Source organism: Oncorhynchus keta, chromosome 30, assembly GCF_023373465.1.
Source record: "Oncorhynchus keta strain PuntledgeMale-10-30-2019 chromosome 30, Oket_V2, whole genome shotgun sequence".
NCBI classification, from domain to species: domain Eukaryota; kingdom Metazoa; phylum Chordata; class Actinopteri; order Salmoniformes; family Salmonidae; genus Oncorhynchus; species Oncorhynchus keta.
In genome coordinates, this window is record NC_068450.1 from 468156 (window position 1) to 495483 (window position 27328).

Below are 27328 nucleotides of genomic sequence, written 5' to 3' on the forward strand. Positions count from 1 at the left end.
TGGTGATAGACGTGGTGATAGATAGACGTGGTGATATATAGACGTGGTGATAGATAGACGTGGTGATAGATAGACGTGGTGATAGATAGACGTGGTGATATATAGACGTGGTGATATATAGACGTGGTGATAGATAGACGTGGTGATAGATAGACGTGGTGATAGATGTGGTGATAGACGTGGTGATAGATAGACGTGGTGATAGATAGACGTGGTGATAGATAGACGTGGTGATAGACGTGGTGATATATAGACGTGGTGATATATAGACGTGGTGATATATAGACGTGGTGATAGATAGACGTGGTGATAGATAGACGTGGTGATAGATAGACGTGGTGATAGACGTGGTGATAGATAGACGTGGTGATAGATAGACGTGGTGATAGATAGACGTGGTGATATATAGACGTGGTGATAGATAGACGTGGTGATATATAGACGTGGTGATATATAGACGTGGTGATAGATAGACGTGGTGATATATAGACGTGGTGATAGATACGTGGTGATAGACGTGGTGATAGATAGACGTGGTGATAGATAGACGTGGTGATAGATAGACGTGGTGATATATAGACGTGGTGATAGATAGACGTGGTGATATATAGACGTGGTGATATATAGACGTGGTGATAGATAGACGTGGTGATAGATAGACGTGGTGATAGACGTGGTGATATATAGACGTGGTGATAGATAGACGTGGTGATAGATAGACGTGGTGATATATAGACGTGGTGATAGATAGACGTGGTGATATATAGACGTGGTGATATATAGACGTGGTGATAGATAGACGTGGTGATAGATAGACGTGGTGATATATAGACGTGGTGATAGATAGACGTGGTGATATATAGACGTGGTGATATATAGACGTGGTGTGATAGACGTGGTGATAGACGTGGTGATAGATAGACGTGGTGATAGATAGACGTGGTGATATAGAGACGTGGTGATAGACGTGGTGATAGATAGACGTGGTGATAGATAGACGTGGTGATATATAGACGTGGTGATAGACGTGGTGATAGATGTGGTGATATATAGACGTGGTGATAGATAGACGTGGTGATAGACGTGGTGATATATAGACGTGGTGATATATAGACGTGGTGATATATAGACGTGGTGATATATAGACGTGGTGATATATAGACGTGGTGATAGATAGACGTGGTGATAGATAGACGTGGTGATAGACGTGATGATAGACGTGGTGATATAGACGTGGTGATAGATAGACGTGGTGATATATAGACGTGGTGATAGACGTGGTGATAGATAGACGTGGTGATATATAGACGTGGTGATATATAGACGTGGTGATAGATAGACGTGGTGATAGATAGACGTGGTGATATATAGACGTGGTGATAGATAGACGTGGTGATATATAGACGTGGTGATAGATAGACGTGGTGATATATAGACGTGGTGATAGATAGACGTGGTGATATATAGACGTGGTGATAGATAGACGTGGTGATAGATAGACGTGGTGATATATAGACGTGGTGATAGATAGACGTGGTGATATATAGACGTGGTGATGATAGACGTGGTGATAGACGTGGTGATAGATAGACGTGGTGATAGATAGACGTGGTGATAGATAGACGTGGTGATAGATAGACGTGGTGATAGATAGACGTGGTGATAGATAGACGTGGTGATAGATAGACGTGGTGATATATAGACGTGGTGATAGATAGACGTGGTGATATATAGACGTGGTGATATATAGACGTGGTGATATATAGACGTGGTGATAGATAGACGTGGTGATATATAGACGTGGTGATATATAGACGTGGTGATAGATAGACGTGGTGATAGATATAGACGTGGTGATATATAGACGTGGTGATAGACGTGGTGATAGATAGACGTGGTGATATATAGACGTGGTGATATATAGACGTGGTGATATATAGACGTGGTGATATATAGACGTGGTGTATATAGACGTGGTGATATATAGACGTGGTGATATAGACGTGGTGATATATAGACGTGGTGATAGATGATAGATAGTGGTGATATATAGACGTGGTGATAGATAGATGATAGACGTGGTGATATATAGACGTGGTGATATATAGACGTGGTGATAGATAGACGTGGTGGTGATAGACGTGGTGATATATAGACGTGGTGATATATAGACGTGGTGATATATAGACGTGGTGATATATAGACGTGGTGATATATAGACGTGGTGATATATAGACGTGGTGATATATAGACGTGATATATAGACGTGGTGATAGACGTGGTGATAGATAGACGTGGTGATATATAGACGTGGTGATATATAGACGTGGTGATATATAGACGTGGTGATAGACGTGGTGATAGACGTGGTGATAGATAGACGTGGTGATAGATAGACGTGGTGATATATAGACGTGGTGATATATAGACGTGGTGATATATAGACGTGGTGATGATAGACGTGGTGATAGATAGACGTGGTGATATATAGACGTGGTGATAGATAGACGTGGTGATAGATAGACGTAGGTGATGATATAGACGTGGTGATAGATAGACGTGGTGATATATAGACGTGGTGATATATAGACGTGGTGATAGATAGACGTGATAGATATATAGACGTGGTGATATATAGACGTGGTGATATATAGACGTGGTGATATATAGACGTGGTGATATATAGACGTGGTGATAGATAGACGTGGTGATATATAGACGTGGTGATATATAGACGTGGTGATATATAGACGTGGTGATAGATAGACGTGGTGATAGACGTGGTGATAGATAGACGTGGTGATAGATAGACGTGGTGATAGATAGACGTGGTGATAGATAGACGTGGTGATATATAGACGTGGTGATATATAGACGTGGTGATATATAGACGTGGTGATAGATAGACGTGGTGATATATAGACGTGGTGATATATAGACGTGGTGATATATAGACGTGGTGATATATAGACGTGGTGATATATAGACGTGGTGATATAGACGTGGTGATAGATAGACGTGGTGATATATAGACGTGGTGATATATAGACGTGGTGATAGACGTGGTGTGACGTGGTGATAGACGTGGTGATACGTGGTGATAGACGTGGTGATATATAGACGTGGTGATATGATAGACGTGGTGATATATAGACGTGGTGATATAGACGTGGTGATATATAGACGTGGTGATATATAGACGTGGTGATATATAGACGTGATATATAGACGTGGTGATAGATAGACGTGGTGATATATAGACGTGGTGATATATAGACGTGGTGATAGATAGACGTGTGATGATAGACGTGGTGATAGATAGACGTGGTGATATATAGACGTGGTGATATATAGACGTGGTGATATATAGACGTGGTGATACGTGGTGATAGACGTGGTGATATATAGACGTGGTGATATATAGACGTGGTGATATATAGACGTGGTGATATATAGACGTGGTGATATATAGACGTGGTGATATATAGACGTGGTGATAGATAGACGTGGTGATATATAGACGTGGGTGATATAGATAGACGTGGTGATATATAGACGTGGTGATATATAGACGTGGTGATATATAGACGTGGTGATAGATAGACGTGGTGATATATAGACGTGGTGATAGATAGACGTGGTGATAGATAGACGTGGTGATATATAGACGTGGTGATATATAGACGTGGTGATAGATAGACGTGGTGATATAGACGTGGTGATAGACGTGGTGATATATAGACGTGGTGATAGATAGACGTGGTGATATATAGACGTGGTGATATAGACGTGGTGATATAGACGTGGTGATAGATAGACGTGGTGATACGTGGTGATAGACGTGGTGATAGATAGACGTGGTGATAGATAGACGTGGTGATAGATAGACGTGGTGATATAGACGTGGTGATATATAGACGTGGTGATATATAGACGTGGTGATATATAGACGTGGTGATAGACGTGGTGATATGATAGACGTGGTGATAGATAGACGTGGTGATATATAGACGTGGTGATATATAGACGTGGTGATATATAGACGTGGTGATATATAGACGTGGTGATATATAGACGTGGTGATATATAGACGTGGTGATATATAGACGTGGTGATAGATAGACGTGGTGATATATAGACGTGGTGATATATAGACGTGGTGATATATAGACGTGGTGATATATAGACGTGGTGATATATAGACGTGGTGATAGATAGACGTGGTGATATATAGACGTGGTGATATATAGACGTGGTGATATATAGACGTGGTGATATATAGACGTGGTGATATATAGACGTGGTGATATATAGACGTGGTGATATATAGACGTGGTGATATATAGACGTGGTGATAGATAGACGTGATATATAGTGGTGGTGATATATAGACGTGGTGATATATAGACGTGGTGATAGATAGACGTGGTGATATATAGACGTGGTGATATATAGACGTGGTGATATATAGACGTGGTGATATATAGACGTGGTGATATATAGACGTGGTGATATATAGACGTGGTGATATATAGACGTGGTGATATATAGACGTGGTGATATATAGACGTGGTGATATATAGACGTGGTGATAGATAGACGTGGTGATATATAGACGTGGTGATATATAGACGTGGTGATATATAGACGTGGTGATAGATAGACGTGGTGATATATAGACGTGGTGATATATAGACGTGGTGATATATAGACGTGGTGATATATAGACGTGGTGATACGTGGTGATAGACGTGGTGATATAGACGTGGTGATATATAGACGTGGTGATAGACGTGGTGATATATAGACGTGGTGATATATAGACGTGGTGATATATAGACGTGGTGATAGACGTGGTGATATAGACGTGGTGATATATAGACGTGGTGATAGATAGACGTGGTGATATATAGACGTGGTGATATATAGACGTGGTGATGATAGACGTGGTGATAGATAGACGTGGTGATATAGACGTATGAGACGTGGTGATAGATAGACGTGGTGATATATAGACGTGGTGATATATAGACGTGGTGATATATAGACGTGGTGACGTGGTGATAGACGTGGTGATATATAGACGTGGTGATATATAGACGTGGTGATATATAGACGTGGTGGATAGACGTGGTGATATATAGACGTGGTGATATATAGACGTGGTGATATATAGACGTGGTGATATATAGACGTGGTGATAGATAGACGTGGTGATATATAGACGTGGTGATGATAGACGTGGTGATATATAGACGTGGTGATATATAGACGTGGTGATATATAGACGTGGTGATATATAGACGTGGTGATATATAGACGTGGTGATATATAGACGTGGTGATAGATAGACGTGGTGATATATAGACGTGGTGATATATAGACGTGGTGATATAGACGTGGTGATAGACGTGGTGATATATAGACGTGGTGATATATAGACGTGGTGATATATAGACGGGTGATATATAGACGTGGTGATATATAGACGTGGTGATATATAGACGTGGTGATATATAGACGTGGTGATAGATAGACGTGGTGATATATAGACGTGGTGATATATAGACGTGGTGATAGATAGACGTGGTGATATATAGACGTGGTGATATATAGACGTGGGTGATATATAGACGTGGTGATATATAGACGTGGTGATATATAGACGTGGTGATATATAGACGTGGTATACGTGGTGATATATAGACGTGGTGATATATAGACGTGGTGATATATAGACGTGGTGATATATAGACGTGGTGATATAGATAGATATGGTGATATATAGACGTGGTGATATATAGACGTGGTGATATAGACGTGGTGATATGGTGATAGACGTGGTGATAGATAGACGTGGTGATATATAGACGTGGTGATATATAGACGTGGTGATATATAGACGTGGTGATATATAGACGTGGTGATATATAGACGTGGTGATAGATAGACGTGGTGATAGATAGACGTGGTGATATATAGACGTGGTGATATATAGACGTGGTGATAGATAGACGTGGTGATATATAGACGTGGTGATATATAGACGTGGTGATATATAGACGTGGTGATATATAGACGTGGTGATATATAGACGTGGTGATATATAGACGTGGTGATAGATAGACGTGGTGATATATAGACGTGGTGATATATAGACGTGGTGATATATAGACGTGGTGATAGACGTGGTGATATATAGACGTGGTGATAGATAGACGTGGTGATATATAGACGTGGTGATAGATAGACGTGGTGATATATAGACGTGGTGATATATAGACGTGGTGATATATAGACGTGGTGATATATAGACGTGGTGATATATAGACGTGGTGATATATAGACGTGGTGATATATAGACGTGGTGATATATAGACGTGGTGATAGATAGACGTGGTGATATATAGACGTGGTGATATATAGACGTGGTGATATATAGACGTGGTGATATATAGACGTGGTGATATATAGACGTGGTGATATATAGACGTGGTGATATATAGACGTGGTGATATATAGACGTGGTGATAGACGTGGTGATATATAGACGTGGTGATATATAGACGTGGTGATAGATAGACGTGGTGATAGATAGACGTGGTGATATATAGACGTGGTGATATATAGACGTGGTGATATATAGACGTGGTGATATATAGACGTGGTGATATATAGACGTGGTGATATATAGACGTGGTGATAGATAGACGTGGTGATATATAGACGTGGTGATATATAGACGTGGTGATAGATAGACGTGGTGATATATAGACGTGGTGATATATAGACGTGGTGATATATAGACGTGGTGATATATAGACGTGGTGATAGATAGACGTGGTGATAGATAGACGTGGTGATATATAGACGTGGTGATATATAGACGTGGTGATATATAGACGTGGTGATATATAGACGTGGTGATAGACATGGTGATATAGACGTGGTGATATAGACGTGGTGATATATAGACGTGGTGATATATAGACGTGGTGATATATAGACGTGGTGATATATAGACGTGGTGATATATAGACGTGGTGATAGATAGACGTGGTGATATATAGACGTGGTGATATATAGACGTGGGATGATAGACGTGGTGATATATAGACGTGGTGATATATAGACGTGGTGATATATAGACGTGGTGATATATAGACGTGGTGATATATAGACGTGGTGATATAGACGTGGTGATATATAGACGTGGTGATATATAGACGTGGTGATATATAGACGTGGTGATATATAGACGTGGTGATGATAGACGTGGTGATAGACGTATAGACGTGGTGATATATAGACGTGGTGATATATAGACGTGGTGATATATAGACGTGGTGATATATAGACGTGGTGATATATAGACGTGGTGATATAGACGTGGTGATATATAGACGTGGTGATATATAGACGTGGTGATAGATAGACGTGGTGATATATAGACGTGGTGATATATAGACGTGGTGATATATAGACGTGGTGATATATAGACGTGGTGATATATAGACGTGGTGATATATAGACGTGGTATATAGACGTGGTGATATATAGACGTGGTGATATATAGACGTGGTGATATATAGACGTGGTGATATATAGACGTGGTGATATATAGACGTGGTGATATATAGACGTGGTGATATATAGACGTGGTGATATATAGACGTGGTGATATATAGACGTGGTGATATATAGACGTGGTGATATATAGACGTGGTGATAGATAGACGTGGTGATATATAGACGTGGTGATACATAGACGTGGTGATATAGATAGACGTGGTGATATAGAGACGTGGTGATATATAGACGTGGTGATATAGACGTGGTGATATATAGACGTGGTGATATATAGACGTGGTGATAGACGTGGTGATATATAGACGTGGTGATATATAGACGTGGTGATAGATAGACGTGGTGATATATAGACGTGGTGATATATAGACGTGGTGATATATAGACGTGGTGATATATAGACGTGGTGATATATAGACGTGGTGATATATAGACGTGGTGATATATAGACGTGGTGATATATAGACGTGGTGATATATAGACGTGGTGATATATAGACGTGGTGATATATAGACGTGGTGATATATAGACGTGGTGATATATAGACGTGGTGATATATAGACGTGGTGATATATAGACGTGGTGTATATAGACGTGGTGATATATAGACGTGGTGATATATAGACGTGGTGATATAGACGTGGTGATATATAGACGTGGTGATATATAGACGTGGTGATAGATGTGGTTATAGACGTGGTGATATATAGACGTGGTGATATAGAGACGTGGTGATATATAGACGCGGTGATAGATAGACGTGGTGATATATAGACGTGGTGATATATAGACGTGGTGATAGATAGACGTGGTGATAGACGTGGTGATAGACGTGGTGATATAGAGACGTGGTGATATATAGACATGGTGATATAGAGACGTGGTGATAGACGTGGTGATAGATAGACGTGGTGATATATAGACGTGGTGATATATAGACGTGGTGATATATAGACGTGGTGATATATAGACGTGGTGATATATAGACGTGGTGATAGATAGACGTGGTGATATAGAGACGTGGTGATATAGAGACGTGGTGATAGATAGACGTGGTGATATATAGACGTGGTGATATATAGACGTGGTGATATATAGACGTGGTGATAGATAGACGTGGTGATATATAGACGTGGTGATAGATAGACGTGGTGATATATAGACGTGGTGATATATAGACGTGGTGATATAGATGGTGATGATAGACGTGGTGATAGATAGACGTGGTGATATAGACGTGGTGATATATAGACGTGGTGATATATAGACGTGGTGATGATAGACGTGGTGATATATAGACGTGGTGATATATAGACGTGGTGATATATAGACGTGGTGATATATAGACGTGGTGATATATAGACGTGGTGATATATAGACGTGGTGATATATATGGTGATATAGACGTGGTGATATATAGACGTGGTGATATATAGACGTGGTGATATATAGACGTGGTGATATATAGACGTGGTGATATATAGACGTGGTGATATATAGACGTGGTGATATATAGACGTGGTGATATATAGACGTGGTGATATATAGACGTGGTGATATATAGACGTGGTGATATATAGACGTGGTGATATATAGACGTGGTGATAGATAGACGTGGTGATATATAGACGTGGTGATATATAGACGTGGTGATATATAGACGTGGTGATATATAGACGTGGTGATATATAGACGTGGTGATATATAGACGTGGTGATATATAGACGTGGTGATATATAGACGTGGTGATATATAGACGTGGTGATATATAGACGTGGTGATATATAGACGTGGTGATATATAGACGTGGTGATAGATAGACGTGGTGATATATAGACGTGGTGATATATAGACGTGGTGATATAGATAGACGTGGTGATATAGAGACGTGGTGATATATAGACGTGGTGATATATAGACGTGGTGATATAGACGTGGTGATATAGATAGACGTGGTGATATATAGACGTGGTGATATATAGACGTGGTGATATATAGACGTGGTGATATATAGACGTGGTGATATATAGACGTGGTGATATATAGACGTGGTGATATAGACGTGGTGATATATAGACGTGGTGATATATAGACGTGGTGATATATAGACGTGGTGATATATAGACGTGGTGATATATAGACGTGGTGATATATAGACGTGGTGATATATAGACGTGGTGATAGATAGACGTGGTGATATATAGACGTGGTGATATATAGACGTGGTGATATATAGACGTGGTGATATATAGACGTGGTGATATATAGACGTGGTGATATATAGACGTGGTGATATATAGACGTGGTGAGACGTGGTGATATATAGACGTGGTGATAGATAGCGTGGTGATAGATAGACGTGGTGATATATAGACGTGGTGATATAGAGACGTGGTGATATATAGACGTGGTGATAGATAGACGTGGTGATAGATAGACGTGGGTGATATATAGACGTGGTGATATATAGACGTGGTGATATAGACGTGGTGATATATAGACGTGGTGATATATAGACGTGGTGATATATAGACGTGGTGATATATAGACGTGGTGATATATAGACGTGGGTGATATATAGACGTGGTGATATAGAGACGTGGTGATATATAGACGTGGTGATATATAGACGTGGTGATATAGACGTGGTGATATATAGACGTGGTGATATATAGACGTGGTGATATATAGACGTGGTGATAGACGTGGTGATAGACGTGGTGATAGATAGACGTGGTGATATATAGACGTGGTGATATATAGACGTGGTGATATAGACGTGGTGATATATAGACGTGGTGATATATAGACGTGGTGATATATAGACGTGGTGATATATAGACGTGGTGATATATAGACGTGGTGATATATAGACGTGGTGATATATAGACGTGGTGATATATAGACGTGGTGATAGAAGTAACGTGGTGATATATAGACGTGGTGATATATAGACGTGGTGATATATAGACGTGGTGATATATAGACGTGGTGATATATAGACGTGGTGATATATAGACGTGGTGATATATAGACGTGGTGATATATAGACGTGGTGATATATAGACGTGGTGATATATAGACGTGGTGATATATAGACGTGGTGATATATAGACGTGGTGATATATAGACGTGGTGATATATAGACGTGGTGATATATAGACGTGGTGATATATAGACGTGGTGATATATAGACGTGGTGATATATAGACGTGGTGATATATAGACGTGGTGATATATAGACGGGTGATATATAGACGTGGTGATGATAGACGTGGTGATATATAGACGTGGTGATATATAGACGTGGTGATATATAGACGTGGTGATATATAGACGTGGTGATATATAGACGTGGTGATATATAGACGTGGTGATATATAGACGTGGTGATATATAGACGTGGTGATAGACGTGGTGATAGACGTGGTGATATATAGACGTGGTGATATATAGACGTGGTGATATATAGACGTGGTGATATATAGACGTGGTGATATATAGACGTGGTGATATATAGACGTGGTGATATATAGACGTGGTGATATATAGACGTGGTGATATATAGACGTGGTGATAGACGTGGTGATATATAGACGTGGTGATAGATAGACGTGGTGATATATAGACGTGGTGATATATAGACGTGGTGATATATAGACGTGGTGATATATAGACGTGGTGATATATAGACGTGGTGATATATAGACGTGGTGATAGATAGACGTGGTGATAGACGTGGTGATAGACGTGGTGATATATAGACGTGGTGATAGACGTGGTGATATATAGACGTGGTGATATATAGACGTGGTGATATATAGACGTGGTGATATATAGACGTGGTGATATATAGACGTGGTGATAGATAGACGTGGTGATAGATAGACGTGGTGATATATAGACGTGGTGATATATAGACGTGGTGATATATAGACGTGGTGATATATAGACGTGGTGATATATAGACGTGGTGATATATAGACGTGGTGATATATAGACGTGGTGATATATAGACGTGGTGATATATAGACGTGGTGATAGATAGACGTGGTGATATATAGACGTGGTGATATATAGACGTGGTGATATATAGACGTGGTGATATAGACGTGGTGATATATAGACGTGGTGATATATAGACGTGGTGATATATAGACGTGGTGATATATAGACGTGGTGATATATAGACGTGGTGATATATAGACGTGGTGATATATAGACGTGGTGATATATAGACGTGGTGATATATAGACGTGGTGATAGATAGACGTGGTGATATATACGTGGTGATATATAGACGTGGTGATATATAGACGTGGTGATATATAGACGTGGTGATATATAGACGTGGTGATAGACGTGGTGATAGACGTGGTGATATATAGACGTGGTGATATATAGACGTGGTGATATATAGACGTGGTGATATATAGACGTGGTGATATATAGACGTGGTGATATATAGACGTGGTGATATATAGACGTGGTGATATATAGACGTGGTGATATATAGACGTGGTGATATATAGACGTGGTGATATATAGACGTGGTGATAGATAGACGTGGTGATATATAGACGTGGTGATATGATAGACGTGGTGATATATAGACGTGGTGATATATAGACGTGGTGATATAGACGTGGTGATATATAGACGTGGTGATATATAGACGTGGTGATATATAGACGTGGTGATATATAGACGTGGTGATATATAGACGTGGTGATAGATAGACGTGGTGATATATAGACGTGGTGATAGATAGACGTGGTGATATATAGACGTGGTGATATATAGACGTGGTGATATATAGACGTGGTGATATATAGACGTGGTGATATATAGACGTGGTGATATAGACGTGGTGATAGATAGACGTGGTGATATATAGACGTGGTGATATATAGACGTGGTGATATATAGACGTGGTGATATATAGACGTGGTGATAGATAGACGTGGTGATATATAGACGTGGTGATATATAGACGTGGTGATATATAGACGTGGTGATGATAGACGTGGTGATATATAGACGTGGTGATAGATAGACGTGGTGTGATATATAGACGTGGTGATATATAGACGTGGTGATAGATAGACGTGGTGATATATAGACGTGGTGATATATAGACGTGGTGATATATAGACGTGGTGATAGATAGATGTGGTGATGGACGTGGTGATATATAGACGTGGTGATATATAGACGTGGTGATAGATAGACGTGGTGATATATAGACGTGGTGATATATAGACGTGGTGATATATAGACGTGGTGATATATAGACGTGGTGATATATAGACGTGGTGATAGATAGACGTGGTGATATATAGACGTGGTGATATATAGACGTGGTGATATATAGACGTGGTGATATATAGACGTGGTGATATATAGACGTGGTGATAGATAGACGTGGTGATATATAGACGTGGTGATATATAGACGTGGTGATATATAGACGTGGTGATATAGATAGACGTGGTGATATATAGACGTGGTGATATATAGACGTGGTGATATATAGACGTGGTGATATATAGACGTGGTGATGATATGATAGACGTGGTGATAGTGATATATAGACGTGGTGATAGATAGACGTGGTGATATATAGACGTGGTGATAGATAGACGTGGTGATATGATATATAGACGTGGTGATATATAGACGTGGTGATATATAGACGTGGTGATATAGACGTGGTGATGGTGATATATAGACGTGGTGATATATAGACGTGGTGTGATAGACGTGGTGATAGACGTGGTGATAGATAGACGTGATGATAGACGTGGTGATATATAGACGTGGTGATATATAGACGTGGTGATAGATAGACGTGGTGATATATAGACGTGTGATGATAGACGTGGTGATATATAGACGTGGTGATATATAGAGACGTGGTGATAGATAGACGTGGTGATAGACGTGGTGATATATAGACGTGGTGATATGATAGACGTGGTGATATATAGACGTGGTGATATATAGACGTGGTGATATAGACGTGGTGATATATAGACGTGGTGATATATAGACGTGGTGATATATAGACGTGGTGATATAGACGTGGTGATATAGACGTGGTGATATATAGACGTGGTGATATATAGACGTGGTGATATATAGACGTGGTGATATATAGACGTGGTGATAGACGTGGTGATATATAGACGTGGTGATATATAGACGTGGTGATATATAGACGTGGTGATGATAGACGTGGTGATATATAGACGTGGTGATAGACGTGGTGATATATAGACGTGGTGATATATAGACGTGGTGATAGACGTGGTGATATATAGACGTGGTGATAGATAGACGTGGTGATAGATAGACGTGGTGATATATAGACGTGGTGATATATAGACGTGGTGATATATAGACGTGGTGATATATAGACGTGGTGATAGATAGACGTGGTGATATATAGACGTGGTGATATATAGACGTGGTGATAGACGTGGTGATAGACGTGGTGATATATAGACGTGGTGATAGATAGACGTGGTGATATATAGACGTGGTGATATATAGACGTGGTGATATATAGACGTGGTGATAGATAGACGTGGTGATATATAGACGTGGTGATATATAGACGTGGTGATATATAGACGTGGTGATATATAGACGTGGTGATAGAAGTGGTGATAGATAGACGTGGTGATATATAGACGTGGTGATATATAGACGTGGTGATAGATAGACGTGGTGATATATAGACGTGGTGATATATAGACGTGGTGATATATAGACGTGGTGATATATAGACGTGGTGATATATAGACGTGGTGATAGACGTGGTGATAGACGTGGTGATATATAGACGTGGTGATAGATAGACGTGGTGATAGATAGACGTGGTGATATATAGACGTGGTGATATATAGACGTGGTGATAGACGTGGTGATATATAGACGTGGTGATATATAGACGTGGTGATATATAGACGTGGTGATATATAGACGTGGTGATATATAGACGTGGTGATATATAGACGTGGTGATAGATAGACGTGGTGATATATAGACGTGGTGATAGACGTGGTGATATATAGACGTGGTGATATATAGACGTGGTGATATATAGACGTGGTGATATATAGACGTGGTGATATATAGACGTGGTGATATATAGACGTGGTGATATATAGACGTGGTGATATATAGACGTGGTGATATATAGGCGTGGTGACGTGGTGATATATAGACGTGGTGATATATAGACGTGGTGATATATAGACGTGGTGATATATAGACGTGGTGATATATAGACGTGGTGATATATAGACGTGGTGATATATAGACGTGGTGATATATAGACGTGGTGATATATAGACGTGGTGATATATAGACGTGGTGATATATAGACGTGGTGATATATAGACGTGGTGATAGATAGACGTGGTGATATATAGACGTGGTGATATATAGACGTGGTGATAGACGTGGTGATATATAGACGTGGTGATATATAGACGTGGTGATATATAGACGTGGTGATAGATAGACGTGGTGATATATAGACGTGGTGATATATAGACGTGGTGATATATAGACGTGGTGATAGACGTGGTGATATATAGACGTGGTGATATATAGACGTGGTGATATATAGACGTGGTGATATATAGACGTGGTGATATAGACGTGGTGATATATAGACGTGGTGATATATAGACGTGGTGATATATAGACGTGGTGATATATAGACGTGGTGATATATAGACGTGGTGATATATAGACGTGGTGATATATAGACGTGGTGATAGACGTGGTGATAGATAGACGTGGTGATATATAGACGTGGTGATATATAGACGTGGTGATATATAGACGTGGTGATATATAGACGTGGTGATATATAGACGTGGTGATATATAGACGTGGTGATATATAGACGTGGTGATAGATGTGGTGATAGACGTGGTGATAGATAGACGTGGTGATATATAGACGTGGTGATATATAGACGTGGTGATATATAGACGTGGTGATAGATAGACGTGGTGATATATAGACGTGGTGATATATAGACGTGGTGATATATAGACGTGGTGATATAGACGTGGTGATATATAGACGTGGTGATATATAGACGTGGTGATGATAGACGTGGTGATAGATAGACGTGGTGATATATAGACGTGGTGATATATAGACGTGGTGATATATAGACGTGGTGATATATAGACGTGGTGATATATAGACGTGGTGATATATAGACGTGGTGATGACGTGGTGATATATAGACGTGGTGATAGATATATAGACGTGGTGATATATAGACGTGGTGATATATAGACGTGGTGATATATAGACGTGGTGATATATAGACGTGGTGATATATAGACGTGGTGATAGATAGACGTGGTGATATATAGACGTGGTGATATATAGACGTGGTGATAGATAGACGTGGTGATATAGACGTGGTGATATATAGACGTGGTGATATATAGACGTGGTGATAGATAGACGTGGTGATATATAGACGTGGTGATATATAGACGTGGTGATATATAGACGTGGTGATAGATAGACGTGGTGATAGATAGACGTGGTGATATATAGACGTGGTGATATATAGACGTGGTGATATAGACGTGGTGATATATAGACGTGGTGATATATAGACGTGGTGATATATAGACGTGGTGATATATAGACGTGGTGATATATAGACGTGGTGATATATAGACGTGGTGATATATAGACGTGGTGATATATAGACGTGGTGATATATAGACGTGGTGATATAGATAGACGTGGTGATAGACGTGGTGATATATAGACGTGGTGATATATAGACGTGGTGATATATAGACGTGGTGATATATAGACGTGGTGATATATAGACGTGGTGATAGACGTGGTGATATATAGACGTGGTGATATATAGACGTGGTGATATATAGACGTGGTGATATATAGACGTGGTGATATATAGACGTGGTGATATATAGACGTGGTGATATATAGACGTGGTGATATATAGACGTGGTGATATATAGACGTGGTGATATATAGACGTGGTGATATATAGACGTGGTGATATATAGACGTGTGATATGGTGATAGACGTGGTGATATATAGACGTGGTGATATATAGACGTGGTGATATATAGACGTGGTGATATATAGACGTGGTGATATATAGACGTGGTGATATATAGACGTGGTGATAGATAGACGTGGTGATATAGATAGACGTGGTGATATATAGACGTGGTGATATATAGACGTGGTGATATATAGACGTGGTGATATATAGACGTGGTGATATAGACGTGGTGATATATAGACGTGGTGATATATAGACGTGGTGATATATAGACGTGGTGATATATAGACGTGGTGATATATAGACGTGGTGATATATAGACGTGGTGATAGATAGACGTGGTGATATATAGACGTGGTGATATATAGACGTGGTGATATATAGACGTGGTGATATATAGACGTGGTGATATATAGACGTGGTGATATATAGACGTGGTGATATACGTGGTGATATAGATAGACGTGGTGATATATAGACGTGGTGATATAGACGTGGTGATATATAGACGTGGTGATGATAGACGTGGTGATAGACGTGGTGATATATAGACGTGGTGATATATAGACGTGGTGATATATAGACGTGGTGATATATAGACGTGGTGATAGACGTGGTGATATATAGACGTGGTGATATATAGACGTGGTGATATATAGACGTGGTGATATATAGACGTGGTGATATATAGACGTGGTGATATATAGACGTGGTGATAGATAGACGTGGTGATATATAGACGTGGTGATATATAGATGTGGTGATGGACGTGGTGATATAGAGACGTGGTGATATATAGACGTGGTGATATATAGACGTGGTGATATATAGACGTGGTGATATATAGACGTGGTGATATATAGACGTGGTGATATATAGACGTGGTGATATATAGACGTGGTGATATATAGACGTGGTGATATATAGACGTGGTGATATATAGACGTGGTGATATATAGACGTGGTGATATATAGACGTGGTGATATATAGACGTGGTGATATATAGACGTGGTGATATATAGACGTGGTGATATATAGACGTGGTGATATATAGACGTGGTGATATATATAGACGTGGTGATATATAGACGTGGTGATATATAGACGTGGTGATATATAGACGTGGTGATATATAGACGTGGTGATATATAGACGTGGTGATATATAGACGTGGTGATATATAGACGTGGTGATATATAGACGTGGTGATAGATAGACGTGGTGATATATAGACGTGGTGATATATAGACGTGGTGATATAGACGTGGTGATATATAGATAGACGTGGTGATAGATAGACGTGGTGATATATAGACGTGGTGATATATAGACGTGGTGATAGATGATATATAGACGTGGTGATATATAGACGTGGTGATATATAGACGTGGTGATATATAGACGTGGTGATATATAGACGTGGTGATATATAGACGTGGTGATATATAGACGTGGTGATAGATAGACGTGGTGATATATAGACGTGGTGATATATAGACGTGGTGATATATAGACGTGGTGGTGATATATAGACGTGGTGATATATAGACGTGGTGATATATAGACGTGGTGATATATAGACGTGGTGATATATAGACGTGGTGATATATAGACGTGGTGATATACGTGGTGATATATAGACGTGGTGATATATAGACGTGGTGATATATAGACGTGGTGATGATAGACGTGGTGATAGATAGACGTGGTGATATATAGACGTGGTGATATAGACGTGGTGATATATAGACGTGGTGATATATAGACGTGGTGATATATAGACGTGGTGATAGATAGACGTGGTGATATATAGACGTGGTGATATATAGACGTGGTGATATATAGACGTGGTGATGATAGACGTGGTGATATATAGACGTGGTGATAGATAGACGTGGTGATAGATAGACGTGGTGATATATAGACGTGGTGATAGATAGACGTGGTGATATATAGTCATGGTGATATATAGACGTGGTGATATATAGATAGACGTGATGGTGATAGATAGACGTGGTGATATATAGACGTGGTGATATATAGACGTGGTGATATATAGACGTGGTGATATATAGACGTGGTGATATATAGACGTGGTGATATATAGACGTGGTGATAGACGTGGTGATTTATAGACGTGGTGATATATAGACGTGGTGATATATAGACGTGGTGATAGATAGACGTGGTGATAGATAGACGTGGTGATATATAGACGTGGTGATAGATGAGACGTGGTGATATATAGACATGGTGATATATAGACGTGGTGATAGATAGACGTGGTGATAGATAGACGTGGTGATATATAGACGTGGTGATAGATAGACGTGGTGTGATAGACGTGGTGATAGATAGACGTAGGTGATAGATGGACGTGGTGATAGATAGACGTGGTGATAGATAGTCATGGTGATAGATAGACGTGGTGATATATAGACGTGGTGATATATAGACGTGGTGATATATAGACGTGGTGATATATAGACGTGGTGATAGATAGACGTGGTGATAGATAGACGTGGTGATATAGAGACGTGGTGATATAAACCAGTTGACAGTAGAACATCAGCCAGTAGAACAGTAGTAACATCAGCCAGTAGAACAGTAGTAACATCAGCCATTAGAACAGTAGTAACATCAGCCAGTAGATAGTAGAACAGTAGAACATCAGCCAGTAGAACAGTAGTAACATCAGCCAGTAGAACAGTAGTAACATCAGCCAGTAGAACAGTAGTAACATCAGCCAGTAGAACAGTAGTAACATCAGCCAGTAGAACAGTAGTAACATCAGCCAGTAGAACAGTAGAACATCAGCCAGTAGAACAGTAGTAACATCAGCCAGTAGATAGTAGAACATCATCCAGTAGAACATCAGCCAGTAGAACAGTAGAACATCAGCCAGTAGATAGTAGAACATCAGCCAGTAGAACAGTAGAACATCAGCCAGTAGATAGTAGAACATCAGCCAGTAGAACAGTAGAACATCAGCCAATAGATAGTAGAACATCAGCCAGTAGAACAGTAGAACATCAGCCAGTAGAACATCAGCCAGTAGATAGTAGAACATCAGCCAGTAGAACAGTAGAACATCAGCCAGTAGAACAAATTGTTTTACCTTTATAGAAAAAAATCAGTCAATCAAGCCTAAAAGTATTGCACTATCTAGGGAATAGGGTGCCACCCCTGGTCTAAAGTAGTGCACTATATAGGGAATAGGGTGCCACCCCTGGTCTAAAGTAGTGTACTATATAGGGAATAGGGTGCCACCCCTGGTCTAAAGTAGTGCACTATATAGGAATAGGGTGCCACCCTGGTCTAAAGTATTGCACTATCTAGGGAATAGGGTGCCACCTCTGGTCTAAAGTAGTGCACTATATAGGAGATAGGGTGCCACCCTGGTCTAAAGTAGTGTACTATCTAGGGAATAGGGTGCCACCCCTGGTCTAAAGTAGTGTACTATATAGGGAATAGGGTGCCACCCCTGGTCTAAAGTAGTGCACTATATAGGGAATAGGGTGCCACCCCTGGTCTAAAGTAGTGTACTATATAGGGAATAGGGTGCCACCCCTGGTCTAAAGTAGTGTACTATATAGGGAATAGGGTGCCACCCCTGGTCTAAAGTAGTGCACTATCTAGGGAATAGGGTGCCACCCCTGGTCTAAAGTAGTGTACTATATAGGGAATAGGGTGCCACCCCTGGTCTAAAGTAGTGTACTATATAAGGAATAGGGTGCCACCCCTGGTCTAAAGTAGTGCACTATATAGGAATAGGGTGCCACCCCTGGTCTAAAGTATTGCACTATCTAGGAATAGGGTGCCACCCTGGTCTAAAGTAGGCACTATATAGGATAGGTGCCACCCCTGGTCTAAAGTAGTGTACTATCAGGAATAGGGTGCCACCCCTGGTCTAAAGTAGTGTACTATATAGGGAATAGGGTGCCACCCCTGGTCTAAAGTAGTGTACTATCTAGGAATAGGGTGCCACCCCTGGTCTAAAGTAGTGCACTATATAGGGAATAGGGTGCCACCCCTGGTCTAAAGTATTGCACTATCTAGGGAATAGGGTGCCACCCCTGGTCTAAATAGTTATATGAATAGGGTGCCACCCCTGGTCTAAAGTAGTGTACTATCTAGGGAATAGGGTGCCACCCCTGGAAAGTAGTGCACTATATAGGAGATAGGGTGCCACCCCTGGTCTAAAGTAGTGCACTATATAGGGAATAGGTGCCACCCCTGGTCTAAAAGTAGTGTACTATATAGGGAATAGGGTGCCACCCCTGGTCTAAAGTAGTGTACTATATAGGGGAATAGGTGCCACCCCTGGTTAAAGTATTGCACTATCTAGGGAATAGGGTGCCACCCCTGGTCTAAATAGTGTACTATATAGGGAATAGGGTGCCACCCCTGGTCTAAAGTAGTGTACTATATATGAATAGGGTGCCACCCCTGGTCTAAAGTAGTGTACTATATAGGGAATAGGGTGAACCCTGGTCTAAAGTATGTACTATATAGGGAATAGGGTGCCACCCCTGGTCTAAAGTAGTGTACTATATAGGGAATAGGGTGCCACCCCTGGTCTAAAGTAGTGTACTATATAGGGAATAGGTGCCACCCCTGGTCTAAAGTAGTGCACTATATAGGGGATAGGGTGCCATCGTGGTGAAAGACTATGTTGTTGTGTTTTGTGTTTTGTAGGAGTCGGAGGGATCGTAAGCCACGAAGAGGACAGCGTCTCAGACCTCAGAACTGGCAGGACCTGGACTCACAGAACACCGTTAATGAAATAGAAAACATCCAGACGTCAGTCGAAGTGGTGGACGGGAGGCAGAAGGTTGGTTCTCACTCCCTTAAACAAAAGTCTACACCGTTTAACAATACTGCAAATGTTATCTGAATGTTATCTGAATGTTACCTGAATGTTATCTGAATGTTATCTGAACGCTATCTGAACGCTATCTGAATGTTATCTGAATGTTATCTGAACGTTATCTGAATGTTATCTGAACGCTATCTGAACATTATCTGAATGTTTAATCATGACAGCTTTAGGCCATTATTTTATCATTGTGATCAAGTACCTCTTAGATCTCTCACAGTATTATCAGAATGTTATCAGAATGTTATCGGAATGTTATCTGAACGTTCTCTGAACATTATCTGAACGTTCTCTGAATGGTCCCTGAGCGTTATATGAACGTTATGTTAACGTTATCTGAACGTTATCCAAATATTGAATCATGACCATGTTATTAAATTATTGTAGGCTATCATCTTGGCCATGTTCTGTTATAATCTCCACCCGGTACAGCCAGAAGAGGACTGGCCACCCCTCATAGCCTGGTTCCTCTCTAGGTTTATAATCTCCACCCGGCACAGCCAGAAGAGGACTGGCCACCCCTCATAGCCTGGTTCCTCTAGGTTTATAAAATCTCCACCCGGCACAGCCAGAAGAGGACTGGCCACCCCTCATAGCCTGGTTCCTCTCTAGGTTTATAATCTCCACCCGGCACAGCCAGAGGAGGACTGGCCACCCCTCATAGCCTGGTTACTCTCTAGGTTTATAATCTCCACCCGGCACAGCCAGAAGAGGACTAGCCACCCCTCATAGCCTGGTTCCTCTCTAGGTTTATAATCTCCACCGTGCTTCTACACCTGCATTGCTTGCTGTTTGGGGTTTTAGGCTGGGTTTCTGTACAGCACTTTGAGATATCAGCTGATGTACGAAGGGCTATATAAATAAATTTGATTTGATATCATTTTGATCAAGTTTACAATTTGGATTTTAGTAAGTAATAGATTTATTTAGGTTACTTGCAGTTTTAAACTGAATTGTACACCAATTTACAATTGATTTAGTAAAGCTTTAGTATCTCAGAGATAGAACAGGAAGATAGTCCCTCAGTTGGCAGAACGAATCTTTATATACGTTTCCCCTAACCCTGAACTGGAGCGTTTTCACCTAGTGTCCCCTAACCCTGAACTGGAGCGTTTTCATCCAGTGTCCCTAATAGTGAACTGGAGCGTTTTCACCTAGTGTCCCCTAACCCTGAACTGGAGCGTTTTCACCTAGTGTCCCCTAACCCTGAACTGGAGCGTTTTCACCTAGTGTCCCCTAACCCTGAACTGGAGCGTTTTCACCCAGTGTCCCCTAACCCTGAACTGGAGCGTTTTCACCTAGTGTCCCCTAACCCTGAACTGGAGCGTTTTCACCTAGTGTCCCCTAACCCTGAACTGGAGCGTTTTCACCTAGTGTCCCCTAACCCTGAACTGGAGCGTTTTCACCTAGTGTCCCTAATAGTGAACTTGAGCGTTTTCACCTCGTGTCCCTTAACCCTGAACTGGAGCGTTTTCACCTAGTGTCCCTTAACCCTGAACTGGAGCGTTTTCACCTAGTGTCCCTAATAGTGAACTGGAGCGTTTTCACCTAGTGTCCCTAATAGTGAACTAGAGCGTTTTCACCTAGTGTCCCTAATAGTGAACTGGAGCGTTTTCACCCAGTGTCCCCTAACCCTGAACTGGAGCGTTTTCACCCAGTGTCCCCTAACCCTGAACTGGAGCGTTTTCATCTAGTGTCCCTAATAGTGAACTAGAGCGTTTTCATCTAGTGTCCCTAATAGTGAACTGGAGCGTTTTCACCTAGTGTCCCTAATAGTGAACTGGAGCGTTTTCATCTAGTGTCCCTAATAGTGAACTGGAGCGTTTTCATCTAGTGTCCCTAATAGTGAACTGTAGCGTTTTCACCTAGTGTCCCTAATAGTGAACTGGAGCGTTTTCATCTAGTGTCCCTAATAGTGAACTGGAGCGTTTTCACCCAGTGTCCCCTAACCCTGAACTGGAGCGTTTTCACCCAGTGTCCCCTAACCCTGAACTGGAGCGTTTTCATCTAGTGTCCCTAATAGTGAACTAGAGCGTTTTCACCTAGTGTCCCTAATAGTGAACTGGAGCGTTTTCACCTAGTGTCCCTAATAGTGAACTGGAGCGTTTTCACCTAGTGTCCCTAATAGTGAACTGGAGCGTTTTCACCTAGTGTCCCCTAACCCTGAACTGGAGCGTTTTCACCTAGTGTCCCTAGTAGTGAACTGGAGCGTTTTCACCCAGTGTCCCTAATAGTGAACTGGAGCATTTTCACCTAGTGTCCCTTAACCCTGAACTGGAGCGTTTTCACCTAGTGTCCCTAATAGTGAACTGGAGCGTTTTCACCTAGTGTCCCTAATAGTGAACTGGAGCGTTTTCACCTAGTGTCCCTAATAGTGAACTAGAGCGTTTTCACCTAGTGTCCCTAATAGTGAACCAGAGCGTTTTCACCCAGTGTCCCCTAACCCTGAACTGGAGCGTTTTCACCTAGTGTCCCTAATAGTGAACTGGACCGTTTTCACCTAGTGTCCCTAATAGTGAACTGGAGCGTTTTCACCTAGTGTCCCTAATAGTGAACTGGAGCGTTTTCAACTAGTGTCCCTAATAGTGAACTGGAGCGTTTTCACCTAGTGTCCCCTAACCCTGAACTGGAGCGTTTTCACCTAGTGTCCCTAATAGTGAACTGGACCGTTTTCACCTAGTGTCCCTAATAGTGAACTGGAGCGTTTTCACCTAGTGTCCCTAATAGTGAACTGGAGCGTTTTCACCTAGTGTCTCTAATAGTGAACTGGACCGTTTTCACCTAGTGTCCCTAATAGTGAACTGGAGCGTTTTCACCTAGTGTCCCTAATAGTGAACTGGAGCGTTTTCACCTAGTGTCCCTAATAGTGAACTGGAGCGTTTTCACCCAGTGTCCCTAATAGTGAACTGGAGCGTTTTCACCTAGTGTCCCCTAACCCTGAACTGGATGGAGCGTTTTCATCTAGTGTCCCTGATAGTGAACTGGAGCGTTTTCACCTAGTGTCCCTAATAGTGAACTGGAGCGTTTTCACCTAGTGTCCCTAATAGTGAACTGGAGTGTTTTCACCCAGTGTCCCTAATAGTGAACTAGAGCGTTTTCACCTAGTGTCCCCTAACCCTGAACTGGAGCGTTTTCACCTAGTGTCCCCTAACCCTGAACTGGAGCGTTTTCACCTAGTGTCCCTAATAGTGAACTGGAGCGTTTTCACCTAGTGTCCCTAATAGTGAACTAGAGCGTTTTCACCTAGTGTCCCCTAACCCTGAACTGGAGTGTTTTCACCCAGTGTCCCTAATAGTGAACTGGAGCGTTTTCACCTAGTGTCCCTAATAGTGAACTGGTATTGTATTGAATACAACAGCATTTGTCAATCAGAGAGAAGAAAGGTTAAGTGTTCCGTTTCTACACCAGAAATATTTTGAACCCTCTTCCTGAGCACACTTCCTGAGGAAGATGGGAATAAACATACACACACACACACACACGCACGCACGCACACACACACACACACACACATAAACACACACATATACACACACACACAGACGAACGGACACTCACACACAAATGCAAATGCACACACAGCAAATGTCCTGTTGTGGGTCACACCTGTGAGGTCAGTTCCTGTTGTGGGTCACACCTGTGAGGTCAGTTCCTGTTGTGGGTCACACCTGTAAGGTCAGTTCCTGTTGTGGGTCACACCTGTAAGGTCAGTTCCTGTTGTGAGGGAGTGGCAGGCGTGGCAGCGGAAAGGTTTGAGTCACGTCAACTTCTATAGAAGAGACCGTGTTCTCATCAACCAGCAGAACACAGCCACACCAGGACAATAAGAGACAGAGTAGCATGGAATCAACCAGGACAATAAGAGACAGAGTAGCATGGAATCAACCAGCAGAACACAGCCACACCAGGACAATAAGAGACAGAGTAGCATGGAATCAACCAGCAGAACACAGCCACACCAGGACAATAAGAGACAGAGTAGCATGGAATCAACCAGCAGAACACAGCCACACCAGGACAATAAGAGACAGAGTAGCATGGAATCAACCAGCAGAACACAGCCACACCAGGACAATAAGAGACAGAGTAGCATGGAATCAACCAGGACAATAAGAGACAGAGTAGCATGGAATCAACCAGCAGAACACAGCCACACCAGGACAATAAGAGACAGAGTAGCATGGAATCAACCAGCAGAACACAGCCACACCAGGACAATAAGAGACAGAGTAGCATGGAATCAACCAGGACAATAAGAGACAGAGTAGCATGGAATCAACCAGCAGAACACAGCCACACCAGGACAATAAGAGACAGAGTAGCATGGAATCAACCAGCAGAACACAGCCACACCAGGACAATAAGAGACAGAGTAGCATGGAATCAACCAGCAGAACACAGCCACACCAGGACAATAAGAGACAGAGTAGCATGGAATCAACCAGCAGAACACAGCCACACCAGGACAATAAGAGACAGAGTAGCATGGAATCAACCAGCAGAACACAGCCACACCAGGACAATAAGAGACAGAGTAGCATGGAATCAACCAGCAGAACACAGCCACACCAGGACAATAAGAGACAGAGTAGCATGGAATCAACCAGGACAACCAGGACAACCAGGACAATAAGAGACAGAGTAGCATGGAATCAACCAGGACAACCAGGACAACCAGGACAACCAGGACAACCAGGACAACAAGAGTAGCATGGAATCAACCAGCAGAACACAGCCACACCAGGACAATAAGAGACAGAGTAGCATGGAATCAACCAGCAGAACACAGCCACACCAGGACAATAAGAGACAGAGTAGCATGGAATCAACCAGCAGAACACAGCCACACCAGGACAATAAGAGACAGAGTAGCATGGAATCAACCAGCAGAACACAGCCACACCAGGACAATAAGAGACAGAGTAGCATGGAATCAACCAGGACAATAAGAGACAGAGTAGCATGGAATCAACCAGCAGAACACAGCCACACCAGGACAATAAGAGACAGAGTAGCATGGAATCAACCAGCAGAACACAGCCACACCAGGACAATAAGAGACAGAGTAGCATGGAATCAACCAGGACAATAAGAGACAGAGTAGCATGGAATCAACCAGCAGAACACAGCCACACCAGGACAATAAGAGACAGAGTAGCATGGAATCAACCAGCAGAACACAGCCACACCAGGACAATAAGAGACAGAGTAGCATGGAATCAACCAGCAGAACACAGCCACACCAGGACAATAAGAGACAGAGTAGCATGGAATCAACCAGCAGAACACAGCCACACCAGGACAATAAGAGACAGAGTAGCATGGAATCAACCAGCAGAACACAGCCACACCAGGACAATAAGAGACAGAGTAGCATGGAATCAACCAGCAGAACACAGCCACACCAGGACAATAAGAGACAGAGTAGCATGGAATCAACCAGGACAACCAGGACAACCAGGACAATAAGAGACAGAGTAGCATGGAATCAACCAGGACAACCAGGACAACCAGGACAACCAGGACAACCAGGACAACAAGAGTAGCATGGAATCAACCAGCAGAACACAGCCACACCAGGACAATAAGAGACAGAGTAGCATGGAATCAACCAGCAGAACACAGCCACACCAGGACAATAAGAGACAGAGTAGCATGGAATCAACCAGCAGAACACAGCCACACCAGGACAATAAGAGACAGAGTAGCATGGAATCAACCAGGACAACCAGGACAACAAGAGACAGAGTAGCATGGAATCAACCAGGACAGCCT

General features: G+C 41.6%; 1 protein-coding gene and 1 long non-coding RNA gene across 4 annotated transcripts in view; one reads left to right on the plus strand and one right to left on the minus strand.

Annotated features, from left to right (window-relative positions):
• Positions 1 to 27328, plus strand: part of LOC127913784 (vascular endothelial growth factor receptor 3-like) — a 245609-nt gene that overhangs the window by 156722 nt on the left and 61559 nt on the right. Inside the window, 1 exon segment of the mRNA XM_052487050.1 lies at positions 21373 to 21508. Within this exon segment, the coding sequence (XP_052343010.1) occupies positions 21373 to 21508 (136 nt within the window).
• The window catches only part of LOC127913785 (uncharacterized), a 304311-nt gene that overhangs the window by 147234 nt on the left and 129749 nt on the right, over positions 1 to 27328 (minus strand). The window lies entirely within an intron of this gene.